We start from the raw sequence: 19,435 nt of genomic DNA, 5'->3' as shown, positions 1-19,435 counted from the left end.
AAACTGCAAGGGTTGCGCTTGCAAACCGCAGCAAAAACTGCAAAAAATCTGCCCCACAACGCAAAGGTTCAGCTCAAAACCTCATTACAGGTTTCTCATACTTTAAATGATCCGTCAGTTTTGGAATACAACTTATTTTCATCAAACTGAGCACTTTTTTTTCTTATGTAACTAGTATATTGTCTTTTAGAAATCAAAATGTAAACATAATTAAAGCTCAGACCTAAACCTAAACACACTCCCGTTCATTTCAATACGCATGATCTGAGCATGCGCGGAATGCAAACGCTCCACTTTATGGGTTCCAGCGACAGTGACGTCAGCGCTTTGAAATGAGAAGATCAAAGTAGATCAAAGCGCTGACGTCACTGTCGCCACCACAGAAATGCTTAAATACCCCACTTTCACCTTCCTAAACACAGTTTCACTTGGAGCATTTTCAGAAACAGCGAGTTGTTTTTGCAAACCAGGAAATTTTGAGAAAGAGAAGGATTTAGTGATTTATGCGTTAAGCTCTTAAAGAAATGTCACAGGAAAAATTCAATTATTCACCTTCTGACAAAGAGAATCGAGAGGAATCACAAAGACATACAGAGGCACAGGTATCTCATAAGACAAAAATGCAGGCAAAGATTAAAACAATTAAGATGCATCTGCATGAGATTCAGAAAAGACAAGAGTTTCTCCTTAAGCAGGAAATGAGCATTGCTGGCTTAGAAAGTCTTGAACGCCAAGTGGGAGAAGCTCAGTTTTTCATAATTAAAAATAATGTAATAATAGAAAGACAGAACACAGCAGAGATTAAAAACATTAATCTGATGCTCCATGAGCTTCAGGAAAAGGAAGAATTTCTCCTTGAGCAGAACAGCAGCATTACTGCTGAGCTTTCCAATGTTGAAAGTGAGAGAGATGGAGAAAAGATAGATAACACAAATCTCAGGAAAGCTTTGGAAAATCTTGAGTGCAAAGTGTCAGAAGCACAGGATTTAATAATTAAAAACAATGAAATAATAACAAAACAGAACAGAGCAGAGATTAAAACCATTCAGATGCATCTGCATGAGATTCAAAAAAAGCAAGCGTTTCTCTTTAAGCGGAGAAGGAGCATTGCTGCTTTACACACACTTGAGCGGCAAGCGGGAGAAGCTCATCGTCTAATAATTCAAAATAATGACATAATAGAAAGACAGTACAGGGAAATTGTGTACAAGTGGGAACTGATAGATGACCTTCATAAAGTTTTAGAAACAAGGCTACAGACGGCCCAAGATCTTAAGGATGTGCTCAGTATGGTGCAAAAACAAAATGTATCGGGTGATGTGAACAATGTGCAAGAGGAATGTCAGATTGCTGGTGAACTTCTGCAGCTGGAGAATCCTCCTGACGAGGTTCAGACTAGTGATTCGTGGTGTTGTGGTGCCAAACGACTACTTAAAGTAGGTTTAGGTCTTGCCACAGCGGGCCTTGTTGCTTGCTGGGCCTACTCAAAGATGTTCAACTGAAGTGAATGTCCCAGCTGCTATTTGTGGAATTGTGCTTATTATCTACTCGAGCCCTACTGCAATTGTCGATGTGCACCAGTTACATTTTAAAGAACAGTAATGATGTTTTCCAACCACGTTCTACTGACCATACCAACCTGTGGTAACTATACTGTGCTCTCTTTTATGTTTTATTTGGCCCCTCATCTCCCAACCAGTCATGGCAGATGGCTGCCCCTCCCTGAGCCTGGTTCTGTCATAGGTTTCTTCCTGTTAAAAGGGAGTTTTTCCTTTCCACAGTTGCCTAGTGCTTGCTCATAGGGGATCATTTGATTGTTGGGGTTGATAATTTCAATCCAATTGGATTGAAATTAATTGGCTTGAAGTGAAAAACTTCAGGTGAGGGGTTCACTTGATGAAGAGCACTAAAAAAAACTGCGGAAAAACATCAAATGTAGTTATTTGCAAATGAAAATAAAGAAAATAAAAATTAAAAAATCTCCTACTGCTTTGTTTATTTATTTAAATGAACAGTTTTACATTTTGGCCACTGTGTCATTTACTGCCAAGTAAATGGTTTCAGACTGGCCAGAACATCACTTGAACATCAGCCTGCTATAACGAATTTATCTTAGGATGACTTAGGATGAAGTAAAGGTCCTATAGACACCGTTTCCATGTAATTTCATGCTGTGGCTGTTTGTGTGTGTGTGTGTGAAATTAGATCATCTTTCCTTGGAATTAATTCAAGAAAGACTGATGATCACAGTCTTGATGGAAATGTTTGATGGACTGAGATGGAATGACCCACGAGTCAAAAACCAGTCACAGCCTCCACACTGAAGAGTGGTCTCCAGGCTGCTGCGCCTTCTGGTAGAGCGGCAAAGAAGAAGCCAATAAAAGGAAAAAGTTGAGATGGTCAAATTATTACTTTTATTGTCATTTCAACCATGTACAGTGGTACAGTACAGAGTGAAACAGGACAACGTTCCTCCGAGGCTGGTGCTATATGACATATAAGTCATATGTAGCACAGTTAGTTAGTTTCAGTTAGTATCAATAGAAACTTTAATAAAACTCTTTAATTTAACCATTTTGCCTCTGTCTCCTTTTTCTGACCCAGACACATTTTGTTACTTCCCCTTCATCGCCTGGACCCTTTTAGGGGAACGTAACACACCCATTGCAATAAATCTAGCCCTTAAATAATGCGATGCGATGCGATGTCATGCGATAAAACACATTTGAATGTTGGGACTTCCATCCGCAAATGTGGATGTGTGACGTGTCTCCAATGAGCCACTTAGTCCCATTTGTGTTTGCGTATTTATTTTAAAACAAGACAACAAACTTTGCGCTTTGATTCCAAACAAATGTACAAATGTATTAACTGACGTGCTAAAATGACGGTCAGCAGAAAAGTTTGCAACCAAACCACTCCCCCAACCTCCGTGTTGAGAACGTCAGGTAAATAACGTGTGACCCAGCCATGCAATCATCTGAGGTGCGGGGAAAATCTAAAGTGCCACCATAACAAATAAAGAAAACCTAAACATTCCCTTTGGCTCTTACAGTGAAGTTCAAGTCTTATTACTCTGGTGTAGTTCTTTTATAGCATAAATGTTAGCACTGCACCTTTAGTGAAAATGTGTAAGAGAACAAAACAAAAAGTTGTTAATTTGAGAACAATATTTTCTGAACAAAACATTTCATCTCTGCTGCACTCTATACAGAAATTAAAGTCAACCAATTCCTCAAACAACAAGTTCAAAAAACCAGCAAAAACTGCAAAAATCTGCCCCACAACGCAAAGACTCAGCTCAAAACCTCATTACAGGTTTCTCATACTTTAAACAAGCAGCTGTTTTTTTTTTATGCATTAAAGCTATATCAAAATTTAACAGTGCAAATGCAAATTCCTTGCTGAAAGTTTAACCCAAATGCATTTCCAGTAGAAATGGGCTGACATATCCTGAGCATAACCATTTATAATATCCACTTAAGTTAAAAAGAGGTGCTTTGCAACATTAAACTGCAGTGTGTCTGTGAAGGTTCTCAGTCATCCAGGTCATCGTAGACTAAGGAGCTTGGAAAGAAAAGCGTCTGGACTTCTTGAGTTGCTTGAAGACGTTTCACCTCTCATCCGAGAAGCTTCTTCAGTTCTAAGGGGAACTGAAGAAGAACTGAACTGAAGAAGCTTCTCGGATGAGAGGTGAAACGTCTTCAAGCAACTCAAGAAGTCCAGACGCTTTTCTTTCCAAGCTCCTTATTAAACTGCAGTGTGCCAAATAAAAAAGCCAAATATGTATTTTTCGGACCATAAGGTGCACGGGATTATAAGGCACTTTAAGCGAAACAAAGCAGTCAGATAAATCAAACTTTATTCAACTCATTCTTCTTGCTTCCTCCACTTCTGTACCATTGATTCATTAATGCTGTATTCTATCACAGCTGCTCTATTCCCATGTTGTTGCTGTATATTAATGACTAACCTCGTATTGTGGATGGATTATCTCAGTTGTTCTCCTGACTGAAGTTTGGTCCGTTTACAGCATCTTGCCATGTGATTGCATTTGTCCCTAACCACCACGAACCCTCACGTTAACCTTTATCGAGTGGAAAAGTGTTAGCGTTTATCCTCCAGCTTCACTGTTTATGTTATGCTAACATAGCTGTGTCGCTAGCGATCACGTAGCACATCATTATATACCACATAGCCCAACTTCAGTAACCCTACAAACGTCACTGCTGTTTAATTTTCTGTCTTCATTTATGTTGGAAGTGATAGCAGAGCTATACGTTTGAATTTTTTCAGAAATCACTCAGTCAGAACATGCTATACCATGCTTAGGTAACTAGAGAGCTAACTTCCGCTTAAATGTAATAAATTCTGTTTTCATGGATGCCTGGATGTTAAACACCTGGTAAAGCAGCAATGCTGATCGTTTTATTAAAGATGAAAGAATTTAGACAGTTTTTAACTCTCAGTGATGCTGTGTGTTCGGTTGACTTTGGGACCTGAAGCGACGGAGATTAGGACCCAGATTACTCCCAGATTTACAAGCACCTTAGTCCGACAAATATGGCAATAACGACGGCCCGCTTGCATGTTCTACAAAAAAATGTGCTTTGCTGTGTATCTGACGGACAAACACCAAACCAGTTCCACATCACTGAAGTTGCACCATTTTTACAAACCGATTCTGGTTCATCCGTTTCACTCAACAATCAGCCATGTGCGTATGAAAACAAAGGCACTGCGCATGCGCGTTTTACCCATATTCTATCGCTATATTTCATTTTCTTATCGTTGCCTAACATTGTACCGGTATTACCGTGAACGGTATAATATGGCCCAGCCCTATTAAAGACTTTCTTCTGCACCTACATTTGGATCACCTCGATCCATGACAGTCATTCAGGCAGTAATGCCTGGACTGGAAACAAGTCATCTTTAAAATATTACGACATTCCAGCTCCTGTGTTGGAATGAAAAACAAATGTGTTGTTTAAATAAGAGACTGCACTTGTGACAGAACAATAAATATATTTTATCTTGATTATATAAGTAATGTAGGAGCCATATGAGTTGCTCTTTTTTGACTAAGTGGGTTGGTTTAAATGGACTCACTGTATTGGTGCACGGGTGTGGGACGTGCCTCATGGGTGTGGTAGAAGATAAATGTGGTTGCACTCACCTGTTCACTGCACCTGATGTTGGTGAGCAGAAAGGTAGGGTGAGCATGAGGCAAAACTTTCTGTTGAGCGCAGCTTGAGCGCAGCTTGAATGACTTTGATAGATTTTGACTGTAACTTGATGTTTTTTGTATAGTTGTGCACTAATTGATGCCATAGGCCAAGTTGTTATTTGGCAAACTAATTGGTAGTGATGGGTAGATGAGGCCTCGTGAAGCGTTTCAGCACATTCCCCAAACTGTGTGGACACAGTTTTGCTGTTTTGCTCCATACTGACACCTGCTGGACCTTAAATATCATTGTAGGCAACTTACTTGAGACTCACAACATTTCACAACAATTCAATGACCTAGTCATACTTATACACTGTAAGGTATTGTACTTTCTATGGAATCATTTTATATCTTTTATGTTGCAAATATTGTAGACATCACCAGTGTGTGAATGGGTGGATGACTGGATGTGTAAAGCGCTTTGGGGTCCTTAGGGACTAGTAAAGTGCTATACAAATACAGGCCATTTACATCTTTAAAATATAGTGTGAATCACATTAAATGAAAATTAAGATGAAAGTATTGTGAATGTAATATTACCCATTCGACTCAGTTTATTATAAATTTCTATTCAGAAATATAAGTTTATCCAATCTTTTTGCATTTAGTCTATTGTGTTGTTTTTTTTTTTTGTTTGTTTGTTTGTTTGTTTGTTTGTTTGTTTGTTTTTTACACCTTTTCCCCAGCTTTGGAAAACTCACAGGCACAGATGAAGCTAGGGTACACAAAAGCTGTAAAGTCAGGTGGAAAAGGTTCTGATAAGATGTCTTCCTATTCCCCCAGTACGTTAAAGGATCCTCTGATCTTGGAATTTTTCTCTCTGACACTCTCCACAATACTAAGGGGTTGGCAGTCCTTTATAATAAAATTCAGGACTGCTTGGTCCAGAACAGTCTTCCTAGATGCTTGATTTGAAAAATAAAACGCATACTAATAAAAAAAAAATGATGATAAAGCTGTTCAGTGTCAGTATAGGCCGACCTGTGTTCATTCTCAGTGTGTTTGTCTCCTCATTTTCATGTTTGGCTCTGTAATGCCTCTGTAACACTGAGGATTTGTTTTTGTTTGTAAGAAAGCTCCGCAGAACAGATGCAACATTTATCCTGCATAAAATGAAATAAATAATTTACACTTCAAGTCAAATTGCTGTTTTTCCTATTCTGGTAGATTACACTGAAACAAACAGTTACCTTATTTGCAGTTAAAAGATCAAAATGATCCCACACAGCAGAAACGTTTTTCTTTCGGGCTCCATTTTGTTATGGAGAGATGTGTATTTTTTTTTCTTTGCCAGAGTAATTTTGTGGGGGGTTTTTTGGTGGCGACTCATTCCGTTGGCAGATACGGATGCGGTACCTGTTAAACAGAGTTCAGGGAACAAATGAGCCTGTACAGAGTACTCAAAATAAATAAGTTGTCCAAATTTAGTCATTTTTAGCTAAGCTTTACTCAACTTTTTTTTTTAGTTCTGGGAACCAATTAGATTTTACAGTACACTTATACTTGTTTGCTATACCATAAAACAATAAAAGAAGGTACAACCTCTTCTCGTGACCGCAGGATGTGAGTGTGTATGCCAGAACACTCTGGAAGGCACACAGTCTTTACAGACTGCTAAGGATCAAACCTCTATCAACATGCAATTGATTATAAAACTCTAAGCATATATGAGTAAATATTTCTAAGCATAAATGACAATCCAATAATATAAACCTGACACAAAGTGGCAAAGAAAAGCTTTTTATTTATATTTTTAATCTCAAGAAGCAACAGTGAAATCACACAGGAGAAAGATCTGTATGTAAAACGTGGGGAGAGTATTAGTTTCCTAGCAGCTGTGCTGGCTTGTCACACGTGTTATTCATTGTGATGGTTCATTGAAAGAGCACCAGTGTGACGGTACCATAGACTTCAACCAAACTAAGGCACACGATGCAAAAGGCGATAAAGACATGACTCAATAGCTTTGTAATCACTGCTGTCAGCTGAGCTTTGTTTGATGGTGGTTCAGGTAAACAGCAGAAGAAGAGGAGAAAAGATAGTCCTCGTTCCACCACAGAGCAAAAAAAGAAGAGGAAGATAATGACGAGGTGATGATGAGGTTTCTCTCTGTGCTCGTAGTTTCCTCCTCAGGCTGCACACAGCTGAAATCTTCTGTTTCCTGTGCACTCTTAAAGTACTGGTTTTCTCCTCAGGGGTTTTAAGGTAATAAGTCACCTGCTGTCACGCTCTCATGGATTGGTTAATGTTAGCAGTAACTCTGTGTTTTTTTTTTATGCTCTCATGTCTGAACCCATCATGTGCAGGTGATCTACACCGTGCTGAGACACAACAGTACTGATGTGCAGTGGTAGATCCTCTTGCAGCATGCCATCCACCTGGATGATGTGGCCAAGAAGGAGAACAGCTCCACCCACCAATTCGTCCACAGCTTCCCGTTGTCAGAGCCAGCCGGCTGGCTCAGCAGATACATCTACATCCTGACTGTAGGTGGGTGTAATCAGATTCCTGCTGTGATCACCTGCACAGGTGTCCTGCTACAGTTTTCCTTTGGGTGCTAGTGGCAGTGACATCGAAGAGTAAACACTGCCCTGTGTATGTGTGTGTGTGTGTGTGTGTGTGTGTGTGTCACAGAGTAGTACTAGGAGTGCCTCCTGAACCTTTGGTTTTACCGCCTCCTCTCCGTCGTCCTCACTCTGTTCAGCGTGGCTGTGGTTTGGTCCAAGTGCACCTTCTTCACCTTCTTCAGCACGTGGCCTGTCCTCTCGCTGATTGTCATCCGGTTGGCTGAGAGGCTACAACTACCAGTACATCGAGGTGAGCCTGAGAGGGCAGACGCTAGTTTACACACAAACCGTCAGACACAGAGCTTCATATTTCTATACAGCCTCTAAAAGTGTTTAAAGCTGCTGTGTGATGGAGTGCTGCACAGCTGAGTCTTTGTTGTGTTACAATGAAGGAAACGTGACATGTGACGTTTGTTTCAGTGCTTCGTTGTTGAAACACGATCTCACTTCATTCAGACCGCTGAGCTCCTCTTGTTCAGCTCACTGCCTCGTAATGCTTGCTCTCTCCACCAGATGGCATGCTTCATCACAATCTTCTTCCTTTGCACCTGGTATTGACTTAGAGTTTTATTGTCATTGTGTAGTTTCTTGCACAGCGAAACTGGGTAGCTGGACCACAAGGTGAAAAGTAAAGAAGGGAAAACAATATACAATGAGGGGGAAACAAATAAATAAATAAAAAGCAATATATATGTATCCATATATGTGTGAGTGAACTATATACATGGTGTGTGCGTAGGAAACATTGAAACATTGTGTGGTTGTATACAAGGGCAGTTATATAATATAATAAATAAAATAAGGGTGGAGGGGCCATGGTCATTTAGGGTGGGGGTGGTGATTCCAATGAGACCAAAATATTGCACATGAGCCAAAAATATTGCACAGAGCATGGAAAGAGTGAGATATTGCACATAAGACATTGCACATAATCTTCTTGCCAGCTGTTGTGCAACCAGCGTACCACACGGGGATGGCGTGTGGTACGCTGACCTCTTCCTTTGTTTTCTTGGTGTTTAGGGTAGAGATGGCACGATACCACTTTTTTATGTCCGATACCGATATCATAAATTTGGATATCAGCCGATACCCATATGAATCCGATATTGTGTGTTTCTTAATCAATAAAACTGTTTTTTAATATCTCGCTGCATTTTGTATAAGTTCATACTCAAGTTTAAATAAACAACAACACTAAAGCTATTCTGCATTATACCTGTGTGTGGGGAAAAAATACACTGCACCCAAAATATTTCATAGTTCAGCAACACTGATCAATCTAATAAACTTAAACCTACTCCATCCTCCCTATTCTGGTAGAGTACTTAGCATAAATATTAAGCAACCTAACTAATAGGGTTGCAAACTCCCAGCAAAAAAAAAAAAAAAGAAAAAATAGGGAACCACCCTCCAACTCATGATGCTTAATCGATGTAATCAACTTTAATTTGATGCAGGATGAAAACAAAATGCACAGAAACAAATAATTTTTCAAGAATAAGTAAATAGCTTAAACATCTTTCTTCAACAGAATTGCAGGATTCACAGATGGTACTTTCCCAAAGGAAAAAGTACTATAGCTTACTAGGGTATATTAGACTTAACAGTTACTATATACAGTAATGGACTTCTACACATTTTACATCAGATTAAAACTTTGGGTGTAAGATTCAGATAATTATTTATTAAAAGCTAGACATTTTAAATGAGAATAAGAAAGAAAGGTATGTCTTTGTGCCCCCCTTTTCCCTGTTCATGCCCTATCGGCCCCCTTGGCTAAACTTTGCTAGATCCGCCCCTGCACAGTTACCAGTTGTCAGCTGCGTAGAAAACGATCCTGGTCTAGAAAGTAATATTAAATATATTCTAACAACAGCTTATCAAGCTTAAACGTGCTGCTGTTGTTCAGCCGCTGGTTTTACTCTTTCTGGCGCAAAGTGGGCCAAAAACAAAGAAGAGAGACGGACTCGTGACAGAAAAGCCGATCAGCTGATCATTAAGCAGTTTCACGATTGAAGTAGCAGCAGGAGAGCGAGAGGCAGTCGCTCCATATATCGGTTGTTAAGCTTAACATGGGAACGCTTTACAAACATTCAGAGATGAACTTACACACTTGCTCTACTTCTCTCCGAGATAACTTCGGCGGAGATGAAATGGTCTGGGTCTAGGTTTAAAAGGTTGTCTATACGAATGTCTGGGATGATGGTATTGAAGGCCGAGCTGAATTCAATAAAGAGCATCCTTACTGATTTCCCAGGATACTCCAGGTGATGCAGAGGAGAGTGAAGGGCGGTGCAAATTGCATCCTCTGTGGACTTTTTTGCCTTGTAGGGTGGGAGGCAGTCCTTTATGTGCCTTAGGAGCAGCTTCTCGAAGCACTGTGCAATCACTGGAGTCAGTGCGATGGGTCTGTAGTCGCTGAGGCTACTGATGGTGGTGGACTTGGGGACTATTGTTGCAGATTTCAGAGAGTGAGGGACAGTGGCATGTGACAGGGAGAGATTGAATAGTCTGGTGAACATGGGAGCCAGCTGGTCGGCGCAGGCTTTGAGCAATCTACCAGGTATTCCGTCAGGGCCAGCTGCTTTCCTCTGATATTCTGCTCTGAACACATTGCCGACCTCATGTTCTTGGAGGCTAAATGTGTGGGGACTGTGCTCAGAGGAGGCTGTGGGCAGGGCGTCGTGCATGGTGGGGTTGACTGCAGTTTTCTCGAAGCGGGCAAAGAAGTGCTTATGTTCCTCTGCTAATGAGATGTCCATATTATCTATATTTGTCCCACTGCCTTTGTAATTGGTGATGTGTTTCAGGCCTTCCCATACCTTTCTGGAGTTGTTATCACAGAGGTGGTCTGATAGATTGTTTGAATAGTCCAGCTTTGCTGCTCTGATGCCTTATTTAAGGTCTGCTCTTGCTCTGCTGTACATGTCCTGGTCCCCAGATTTGTGTGTTGAGTTGCATGCCTTTAACAATGCCTGAACCTTACTCGTCATCCAGGGTTTACGTTTGGGGTAGAGCAGGACAGGCTTTTCCGTGGAGACAGTGTCCATGCAGTGCTTGATGTAACCTGCGGTTGTGTGAGTCTCTAGTTCATCATGTTAAAAGACACTCCACTCTGTGAGGGTACTTGAAAGGGTTCTGAAAGCGTGAGGAAACACATCCCTGTAAACCAAGAGAAGACACAAGTACACGTGTTTCTTTCGGGAATGTTCCTCCTCATATACAGGGCGAACATTTGTACTGTTTCAAAAGACCTTAAAGTCTCCTCTTATTTTTCTTAAAGCACACAAACTACAGAGTTGTGCAGTGAGTCAACGTGTTATTAAACAACATATCATGTGACCCAGATGTTGACCCGGAGATAATGGAGGAGTCAACTTGATGGAGGTTTTGTGACTTTGTGGTGTTTTCCTCCTGCAGGCTGTCCTGTCGTCTCACTCCTCCCCTGTTTGATCCACATGGACTCGGCCATCTCCCACCACAACAAGCTGCAGACTGCTCACACCTCTGTAAATACCCACACTGTGTAACACACCTGCTGTTACACCTTTTTGGTGCAACCCTTTAAATTTGGGGTACCCCTTTGGCCTCTCCCCTTTTCTACAATTCCCTGTAGGAGAGGAACTGGAGCGGGCAAGTTAATTACTTGGAGGTCTTTCATTCTTTTTACCTTTCATCGCAGGAACACAATGCAGGAACACAGCGGTTACATATACAGTAGTGTGCCAAAGGTTTAGGCAGGTATGCAACAACGCTGTAAACATAGAATGCGTTCAGAAAAATAAATAAGTAAATAAAATTATATATATACTGTATATATATAGCGCCTTTCTAGACAGAGTCATAAAGTGCTGCACATAAGATAACCAGTCATAGAAAGGTAAAACAGACAATATCAAACAGACAATTTAAAACAGGCAAAATTAACCAAAAGCAGTTTTTTTTAAAAACAACTACTCCATCCACAATTCTTAAGGTTTGGGGGAGAGAGTTCCACAGTCTAGGGACGTAGGGCTGTAGCAGATCAGAGATGTAGGCTGGTGCCAACATCTCTGATCTAAAAGTCAAGACCAGGATCTTAAAATGGCCTCTGAATTCAACAGGAAGCCAGTGTAGCTGAGATAGCAACGGTGTCACATGTGAATACAGATTTTGTCAAAACCCTAGCGGCAGCGTTTTGCACAACCTGCAGACGATCCAGAGAACCTTTGCTTAGATACATCAACAGTGAGTTACAGTAGTCCAAGCGTGAGGAAATAAATGCATGTATAGCAATCTCCAGTTCAATTCATTCCATTCAATTCAGTTCATGAATGATTAATGATTGTTTATTAACCCCAAATGTATTCTACAGCAGGACAACGACCCCAAACACACAGCCAAAGTCATTAGGAACTATCTTCAGTGTAAAGAAGAACAAGAAGTACTGGAAGTGATGGTACGGCCCCCACAGAGCTCTGATCTTAACATCATCGAATGTGTCTGGGATTACATGAAGAGACAGAAGGGGTTGAGGAAGCCTGTATCCACAGAAAATCTGTGGTTAGTTCTCCAAGATCTTTGGAACAACCGACCAGCTGAGTTCCTTCAAAATGCGACGTGATTTAGATTTCTCTTTTGCTCATTCACTGCATTTTGTTGATTGATGAAAGCTTTGCACAGTACTGTATGTAATTATGTTTGTGATTCTGTGTCGTAATCAATGTTCTCTTCAGTTTAAGGACCCGCTGCCTTGATCTTCTGGGCTTCCAGCAGTTTATGGAAGACAGTGAAATGACCTCTGACCTGATGGACGAGGGAAAGGAGCTGAACCGCCAGGGTGAGACTGTCGCCACCATCTGAATTCTGTTTAACAAGACAGTTATAATAAAATATAATATTTGTACAGTTATAGGAAGAGGCGGAGGGTAAATACCTCTTTGTTTCTTCTGTTTAGATTTCAGAGAAAACTAATCAGTGTATGATATAACAATAGAAGTCACTCACACACATCAAAGTCCTTTTACACATCTTATTCTAATAACATAAAATATATATTTTCATTGTGTATTAAGTGCACAGACTGCAGTTTACAGCAGGTTTCCTCACATATACTATATGATTCCAAAATAAGAAAGTCATCTGCTGGGAGAAGAAACAACAGTGAAACGGGAAGTACAAAGAAGCTGCTCATCACTGGATATTCTGCTTAAGATTGAAGATTGAACATCTGCCTCCCAGCAGGTCAGTAAAACCGAGACAGCTCTTCAGAATCGGCGACAACATCTCCAGCACCATCAGACTGAGAACAGGAGCTCCTCGAGGCTGTGTTCTCACCCCGCTGTTGTTCGCTGTCCTGACACTGCACTGCTCTACACAGCTCCAACCACATCATCAGGTTCGCTCATCAGCAACGACGACGAGTCGGCGTACAGAGATGAGTTTGAGCAGCTGGCGTTCTGGTGCAGCGAGACCATCAACACCACCTCCATCACCAAAATAGCCTAGCAGCGCCTCCACTTCCTGAGACGCCTGAAGCGGGCCAGCCTTCCTCTTCCCATCCTCACCGTGTTCTACAGGAGCACCATAGAGAGTGTTCTGACCAGCTGCATCTCTGTGTGGTTCGGCAATCTCATCCAGCTACAACGGATTGTTAAAGCAGCTGCCAAGATCACTGGAACATCTCTCTCCCTCACACGCACTCTTTTCTCTCCTCCCGTCTGGCCGACGCTATCGCAGCATTGGGGCCCAATCCTCCAGGCTGCGAAGTAGCTTTTTCCCACAAGCCATCAGACTCTTGAACTCACTACCGGCTCTCCCACTCCCCCCCAACACCCACACCCACACAAACCGTTACCTAACTCTATTGCACTCCACATACCACTGCCTTTGTAATGCAGATGCTGCTCTATGGACAATCCTTACACTCAAGAACTCTGCTCATGTTTACAAGCTGCTACGCTGGTCACTTTAAATCACTTCAAGGTCACTTTAAATCATTCAAATTGTAAATTGTTATTAATACATTTACCTCCAAGTCTTAAAGTGTATATTTATTTTTTCACTCTTCTTATATTATTATTTCTTTGGGGGGGGGGGGGGGGGGGCTGTCATGCCGGCAGTAGAGACAGTGTGAGCACATGAATGTGAATCACTTTAAATGTAGGTTTTATGAAGGTCTTGCTAATATATTTCATTTCTAGTGTTTAATGTTGTAGATTTATTTATCTGTCTGTCACGATGGGAGCTGTTAGGATCAACTGATTCAGTCACTGATAAACCTGAAGTCCTTCAGTCATGTAGGAGGTCAGAGCTTCATGTTTATGGGATTCATGTGCAGTTTAATTGCATCTGTATTTATGTCATTTAAAGTTGATTGGCAGGTGATTGTGTGTGAAACCATGTAATCACTGTAAGTTCATCAACACCTTCACCATGTTTAAATAAGATAAGATAACATGACCTTTAGTAGTCCCACACGTGGGAAATTTGTTTTGTCACAGCAGGAAGTGGACAGTGCAAAAGTTCTGAAGCAATAATTAGACTACAATAAGAATAAATACAGTACACAACTGTACAGAATAGAATAAAATCAAATACTATATACAGTAGAATAAAATATACAATAGGATAAAAATAGAATAAAATGTTGTACACAACTGAGTAAAAATACAACGATGCCAGAAAGGAGTATTGCACTTAGTGTTATTGCACATGTGTGGGTGTGTGTTTGATCAGTTAAAGTCTTTGTTGTGGAGTCTGACAACAGTGGGTTGGAAAGACCTGCGAAATCTCTACAGAGTTTCATCTGTGTGCTGTTAGATTTCTATTTGTTTTTGTTTACATTAAAATAAACTGGAAATATGAAGCAGATCCCCGATGAACCCCAGGAGTCATTGTGGGCTTGTACTGATTGCTAAACCAAGCTGCACAAGATTGGACTGAAGTAAAGCAAAGGCTGCCTTGAATGTAGGAAAACGATATGAAACCATGACAGTGAGCTTTGGAGGATTTCTTCAGTCACGTTTTTATGAAGCATTTGTTTATAGCATTAAAATGAAGTGAGCTAAAACTGTAAAAACACAGAACTGGTCCTTTAAATGTGTTTAGCAGTAAGTGTTGTGGTGCTGGCAGAAGTGATCTTCAGTCAGAAAGGTTGATGGTCAGGATGAACCTGGACAATTCTCTGTTTATATGTGTCATATCTTTTGTATGATATGGGATAATTATTGATAGAGACAGACGTAGCCTTGTACTTACATTTCTTGCCGCCTGTCAACACTGCATCTCCTGCCGTTACAAACGGCTCTTCTGTGTTTGTGTCTCATCGTTCTAGTGATGAATATTTATCGTCCACCATGAACTCAGCCTATTGTTCTGGTTCTGGTTTTGGAGAGTAGACTGTGTTGATCTGAGTCCTGTGAATTATTCCCAAGACAAATTAAAAATGTCCTCTGGTGCCATGTTGTTGCACAATAAATATGATCGAGGTGTCAGAAACGGTCTGGCCCTGGTTATTGTCTCAGATCTGGTGCACGTCTTATCCTTTCTGCTTCTGTGGGTTTCCTTCTTTTACTTCTTGTTATTTTCCTAAAATGTTTTTCATTGTGACAAAAATATCTGCTGGAGTTTATGGTGCACTAAAACCTTTATGAAACAGTTGCACTCACCATTAAAAGGCAAGCCAGAAAAGCAGTGTAATGCAAAGTTATTTAAGGGCTAGATTTATTGCAATGGGTGTGTTACGTTCCCCTAAAAGGGTCCAGGCGATGAAGGGGAAGTAACAAAATGTGTCTGGGTCAGAAAAAGGAGACAGAGGCAAAATGGTTAAATTAAAGAGTTTTATTAAAGTTTCTATCGATACTAACTGAAAGAGACGGACAAGCCGCTATCACCATTTAAAGAAACAAAACAAAACTCAAACGTTGGTCAATTAAACTGAGAAGTAAGCCAGAGAAGGATAAATTGCCAAACACACTACTCCCCACCAAGTAGGAGCAGAGCACACGCAGCTTACTAGCTGCAACTATTCACATGGCACTCTGGCCCAGAGCTCACCTTTCCCTGGGCTTAAATACCTTTAATTACTGATGTGAGTTAGCTGTGTAAAAGAGAAAGGTGGCACCTCAGGCAGAAGAGATTGTAGGACACGCCCACACAGGCACCTTCAGGAGGAGGCCCTGCTAGGGCCGTAGCAGGATGAGTTTAACTGACTTACGCGCAGAAGAAAAGTTCTTTAGGAGCCCAGATGGTGTGAATGATGAGACCATAGACAGCAATTTTTTTGTTAAGGAAAACCAGAAATATACTGAATAAATGGGGCAAAGGGGAAGTGGAACAAAATAATAAATACTGTCTTGTGTCTGTATCGTCCTGTTCTGTCTAGTGTTGCACTGTCTTGTCTTGGGTTTTTTTTTTTTTTACAATTTTTACATATTGCACTTTATGTAATCCTGTCTTGATTGTCTGTTATATGTCATATGTAGCACCAGCCTCGGAGGAACATTGTCTCGTTTCACTCTGTACTGTAGCACTGTACATGGTTGAAATGACAATAAAAGCCAATTGACTTGACCATCTCAACTTTTTCCTTTTATTGGCTTCTTCTTTGCCGCTCTACTCGGAAGCGCAGCAGCCTGGAGACCACTCTTCAGTGTGGATGTTGTGACTGGTGTTTGGTGGAAAACATAAAGTAAAGCTGTTAGTTTAAGACCTGTGGGACTCTTATGTACTCCCGGGTCATTCCATCTCAGTCCATCAAACATTTCCTTCAAGACTGTGATCACCAGTCTGTCTTGAATTAATTCCAGGGAAAGATGCACTAATTACTAGGAAATGTGCAGAAATGCCAGGACCTTATTTTCATTAGTTTTCTCCAATTTCAAGTGTTTTTTATCGTTGTATTAATATTCGATTATTTAGAAAACTGTCATAAGGGAGGAACGGACTCAGGCATAGAGCAGCTGAATTCAGAATAAAAGTCCCAAGTTTATTAACAACAACACGAGATGAAACTATATACAGTGCACAGGGCTGGGATTTCCAGGGATGGAAGGGAAACGGTTCCAAAACACACCACACGTCCGCTCCTCACTCTCCACTTTCACAATCCTCTTCACCACTCACGCTCTCGTTTGCTCCACACCTCACTGCCAGACTCAGGAGAACAGATCAGGAAACAGAAATGGGTCCAGGAATCTATATACAAGAAAACGTAGTTACAACAGACTAGTACTAGTAACATGGCTGTACTGACGAGTGCTTCTCAGCAAACCAACGAAAAAACATTCTTCTTCTTCTTCTTCTTCTTCTTGTGCTTCTTCTTCTACATTTTAATGGCGGTTGCAAACAACTTTTAGTTGCATTATCGCCACCTTCTGGACTGGAGTGTGGGTCGGAGAGGTTTCTCCGCCTCCGTTTATCTCAGATAAACACCTGTCGTTCTTAAAAATCCAAACACTAGCCTATAGATTACATCCCCTGTACTCCTTCGAAATATGTCAGATAACTGAATGTTGTTTTACAGTTTTTTTTCTTCTTTACTTTAACCTCCCAAGACCCGAACTCTGCCACGACATGCATTTTTAATTTCTCTTGGATATTTGTGCATATTGGGGCCCAATGAATGTAAAAACAAAGAATTTCCAGATTTTTACCTTAGTTTTTGTTTTTTAAAAAATGAGAGCCACAAATGAGGATATTCATTTAAAATGTTGATAGAACAGTAGCAGTATAATGTCCTCGTAAGTAGATATCAGGCCCGTGTAGAGCAAATTTGAATATTTTGGTCTAAATAACGCAAGATGTGATGTCCACATATGTGGACGGCAGGTCCTAGGAGGTTAATAAATAAATTCAACTCATCCAGGTTCACTGTGTGGCTTGGCCACACACACACACACACACACACACACACACATGTCTGGTTTGCTATCCTCGTGGGGACATCCCATTGACATAATGCTTTCCCTAGCCCCTTACCCTAACCCTAACCATTAAAAATGAATGCCTAACCCTAACCCTTACCCTAAACCTAACCATAACCTAATTGTAACCCTGACAGTAAAACCGCATTTTGAGTGTGAAAATTGCTTTCAACCCCAAGGGGACCTGGATTTTGGTCCCCACGGTGCAGAAAGTCCCCACCAGGATAGTAAAAGTCAGATTTTGGTCCCCACCAGGATAGTACGAACCCGTACACACACACACACACACACACACACACACACACACACACATTGTCTATAGGACGATTACTTCATACTAAGTCACTGAAAAATTAGTTATAGCAGGCTGATGTTCATGTGACGTTCTGGCCAGTCTGAAACCATTTACTTGGCAGTAAATGACACAGTGGCCAAAATGTAAAACTGTTCATTTAAATAAATAAACAAAGCAGTAGGGAATTTTTAAATATTTGTTTTCTTTATTTTGATTTGCAAATAACTACATTTGATGTTTTTCCGCAGTTTTTTTTAGTGCTCTTCATCAAGTGAACCCCTCACCTGAAGTTTTTCACTTCAAGCCAATTAATTTCAATCCAATTGGATTGAAATTATCAACCCCAACAATCAAATGATCCCCTATGAGCAAGCACTAGGCAACTGTGGAAAGGAAAAACTCCCTTTTAACAGGAAGAAACCTATGACAGAACCAGGCTCAGGGAGGGGCAGCCATCTGCCATGACTGGTTGGGAGATGAGGAGCCAAAAACATAAAAGAGAGCACAGCATATTTCCTTAAGATCTGAGTACAGGCTTTTCATTATTTTCAGTTTTGATTTTCTTATTTACTCGAAGGGCATGAACCTTTAGCTGCAGATTGTAATTTTCTGCCTAATTTTTTCTGACGATCATACAGGGCCGCTCTGAGACTTCTCATCTCTTTTTGATATTCCTCCATCAGATGTTCCAGATGGGCCACTTTATCATCGAGGTTGTCTTCAATCTCATCTGAAACTAATCTCTCTTTTTCAAGGTCTTCTGATGATAATTGATGATAATTCTTTTCGAGCTTTAGAGTGTTCATCTCCAACTGGAGATCTTTAATTTTCTGTTTAAGCTCTATATGCTCAGATAGTTCTCTCTCCACTGACTTATACACTCTGCGTAAAGTCAGATGGCCAAAAATCTTTGAGAATCCCCAATAAGCTGCAGGAGCAAGAAGGCCCAGTGTGGCAATACCTAAACCTATGTCAAGTAGGCGTTTGGCACCACGACGCCATGAACCACTAGTCTGAACCTCGTCAGCAGGTGGTTCAGAGGCAGGACTCTCTGAACTGCCTGCTGTGGCAAGATGTAAACCTACTTCAAGTAGGCATTTGGCACCACGACGCCATGAACCACTAGTCTGAACCTCGTCAGCAGGTGGTTCAGAGGCAGGACTCTCTGAACTGCCTGCTGTGGCAAGATGTAAACCTACTTCAAGTAGGCATTTGGCACCACGACGCCATGAACCACTAGTCTGAACCTCGTCAGCAGGTGGTTCAGAGGCAGGACTCTCTGAACTGCCTGCTGTGGCAAGATGTAAACCTACTTCAAGTAGGCGTTTGGCACCACGACGCCATGAACCACTAGTCTGAACCTCATTAGGAGGTGGTTCGGAGACAGGAGTCTCAACTTCCTCAGGTTCAAGAGGAGGATTCTCCAGCTGCAGAAGTT

At 41.0% G+C, this 19,435-nt stretch overlaps 1 protein-coding gene across 6 annotated transcripts; it reads left to right on the top strand.

Annotated features, from left to right (window-relative positions):
* The first annotated feature begins 11,053 nt into the window (after positions 1–11,053).
* LOC134632156 (G-protein coupled receptor-associated protein LMBRD2B-like) lies at positions 11,054–13,218 on the top strand. 6 transcript variants are annotated; one of them, XR_010094470.1, is made up of 5 exons: positions 11,054–11,306; positions 12,152–12,339; positions 12,513–12,616; positions 12,915–13,020; positions 13,157–13,218. XR_010094470.1 is itself a non-coding variant. In XM_063480795.1 (5 exons), the coding sequence occupies exons 1-4, from the start codon at positions 11,256–11,258 to the stop codon at positions 13,000–13,002; spliced, it is 435 nt and encodes a 144-aa protein (XP_063336865.1). In that variant the 5' UTR covers positions 11,054–11,255; the 3' UTR covers positions 13,003–13,020; positions 13,157–13,218. The 6 variants fall into 6 exon arrangements, 5 of the variants coding, with proteins under 5 accessions (XP_063336865.1, XP_063336869.1, XP_063336868.1 ...); XM_063480795.1 differs by having other exon boundaries at positions 12,911–13,020; XM_063480799.1 differs by lacking the exon at positions 12,915–13,020 and having other exon boundaries at positions 13,021–13,209.
* Positions 13,219–19,435: the final 6,217 nt, after the last annotated feature.

This window comes from Pelmatolapia mariae, linkage group LG7 (genome assembly GCF_036321145.2).
Source record: "Pelmatolapia mariae isolate MD_Pm_ZW linkage group LG7, Pm_UMD_F_2, whole genome shotgun sequence".
NCBI classification, from domain to species: Eukaryota; Metazoa; Chordata; class Actinopteri; order Cichliformes; family Cichlidae; genus Pelmatolapia; species Pelmatolapia mariae.
The sequence above is the reverse complement of the archived record's forward strand: the minus strand, read 5'-3'. Positions and strand labels throughout refer to the sequence as shown.

What these genes read in the sequence shown, in the direction of transcription:
- LOC134632156 (XM_063480795.1), top strand. Translation starts at nt 11,256, where the DNA reads ATGGACTCGGCCATCTCCCACCACAACAAGCTGCAGACTGCTCACACC. An exon ending in TGCAGACTGCTCACACCTCT is followed by an intron (nt 11,307 to 12,151) that starts GTAAATACCCAC and finishes TGTATTCTACAG; the next exon opens with CAGGACAACGACCCCAAACA. An exon ending in AAAGGAGCTGAACCGCCAGG is followed by an intron (nt 12,617 to 12,910) that starts GTGAGACTGTCG and finishes TTCCAAAATAAG; the next exon opens with AAAGTCATCTGCTGGGAGAA.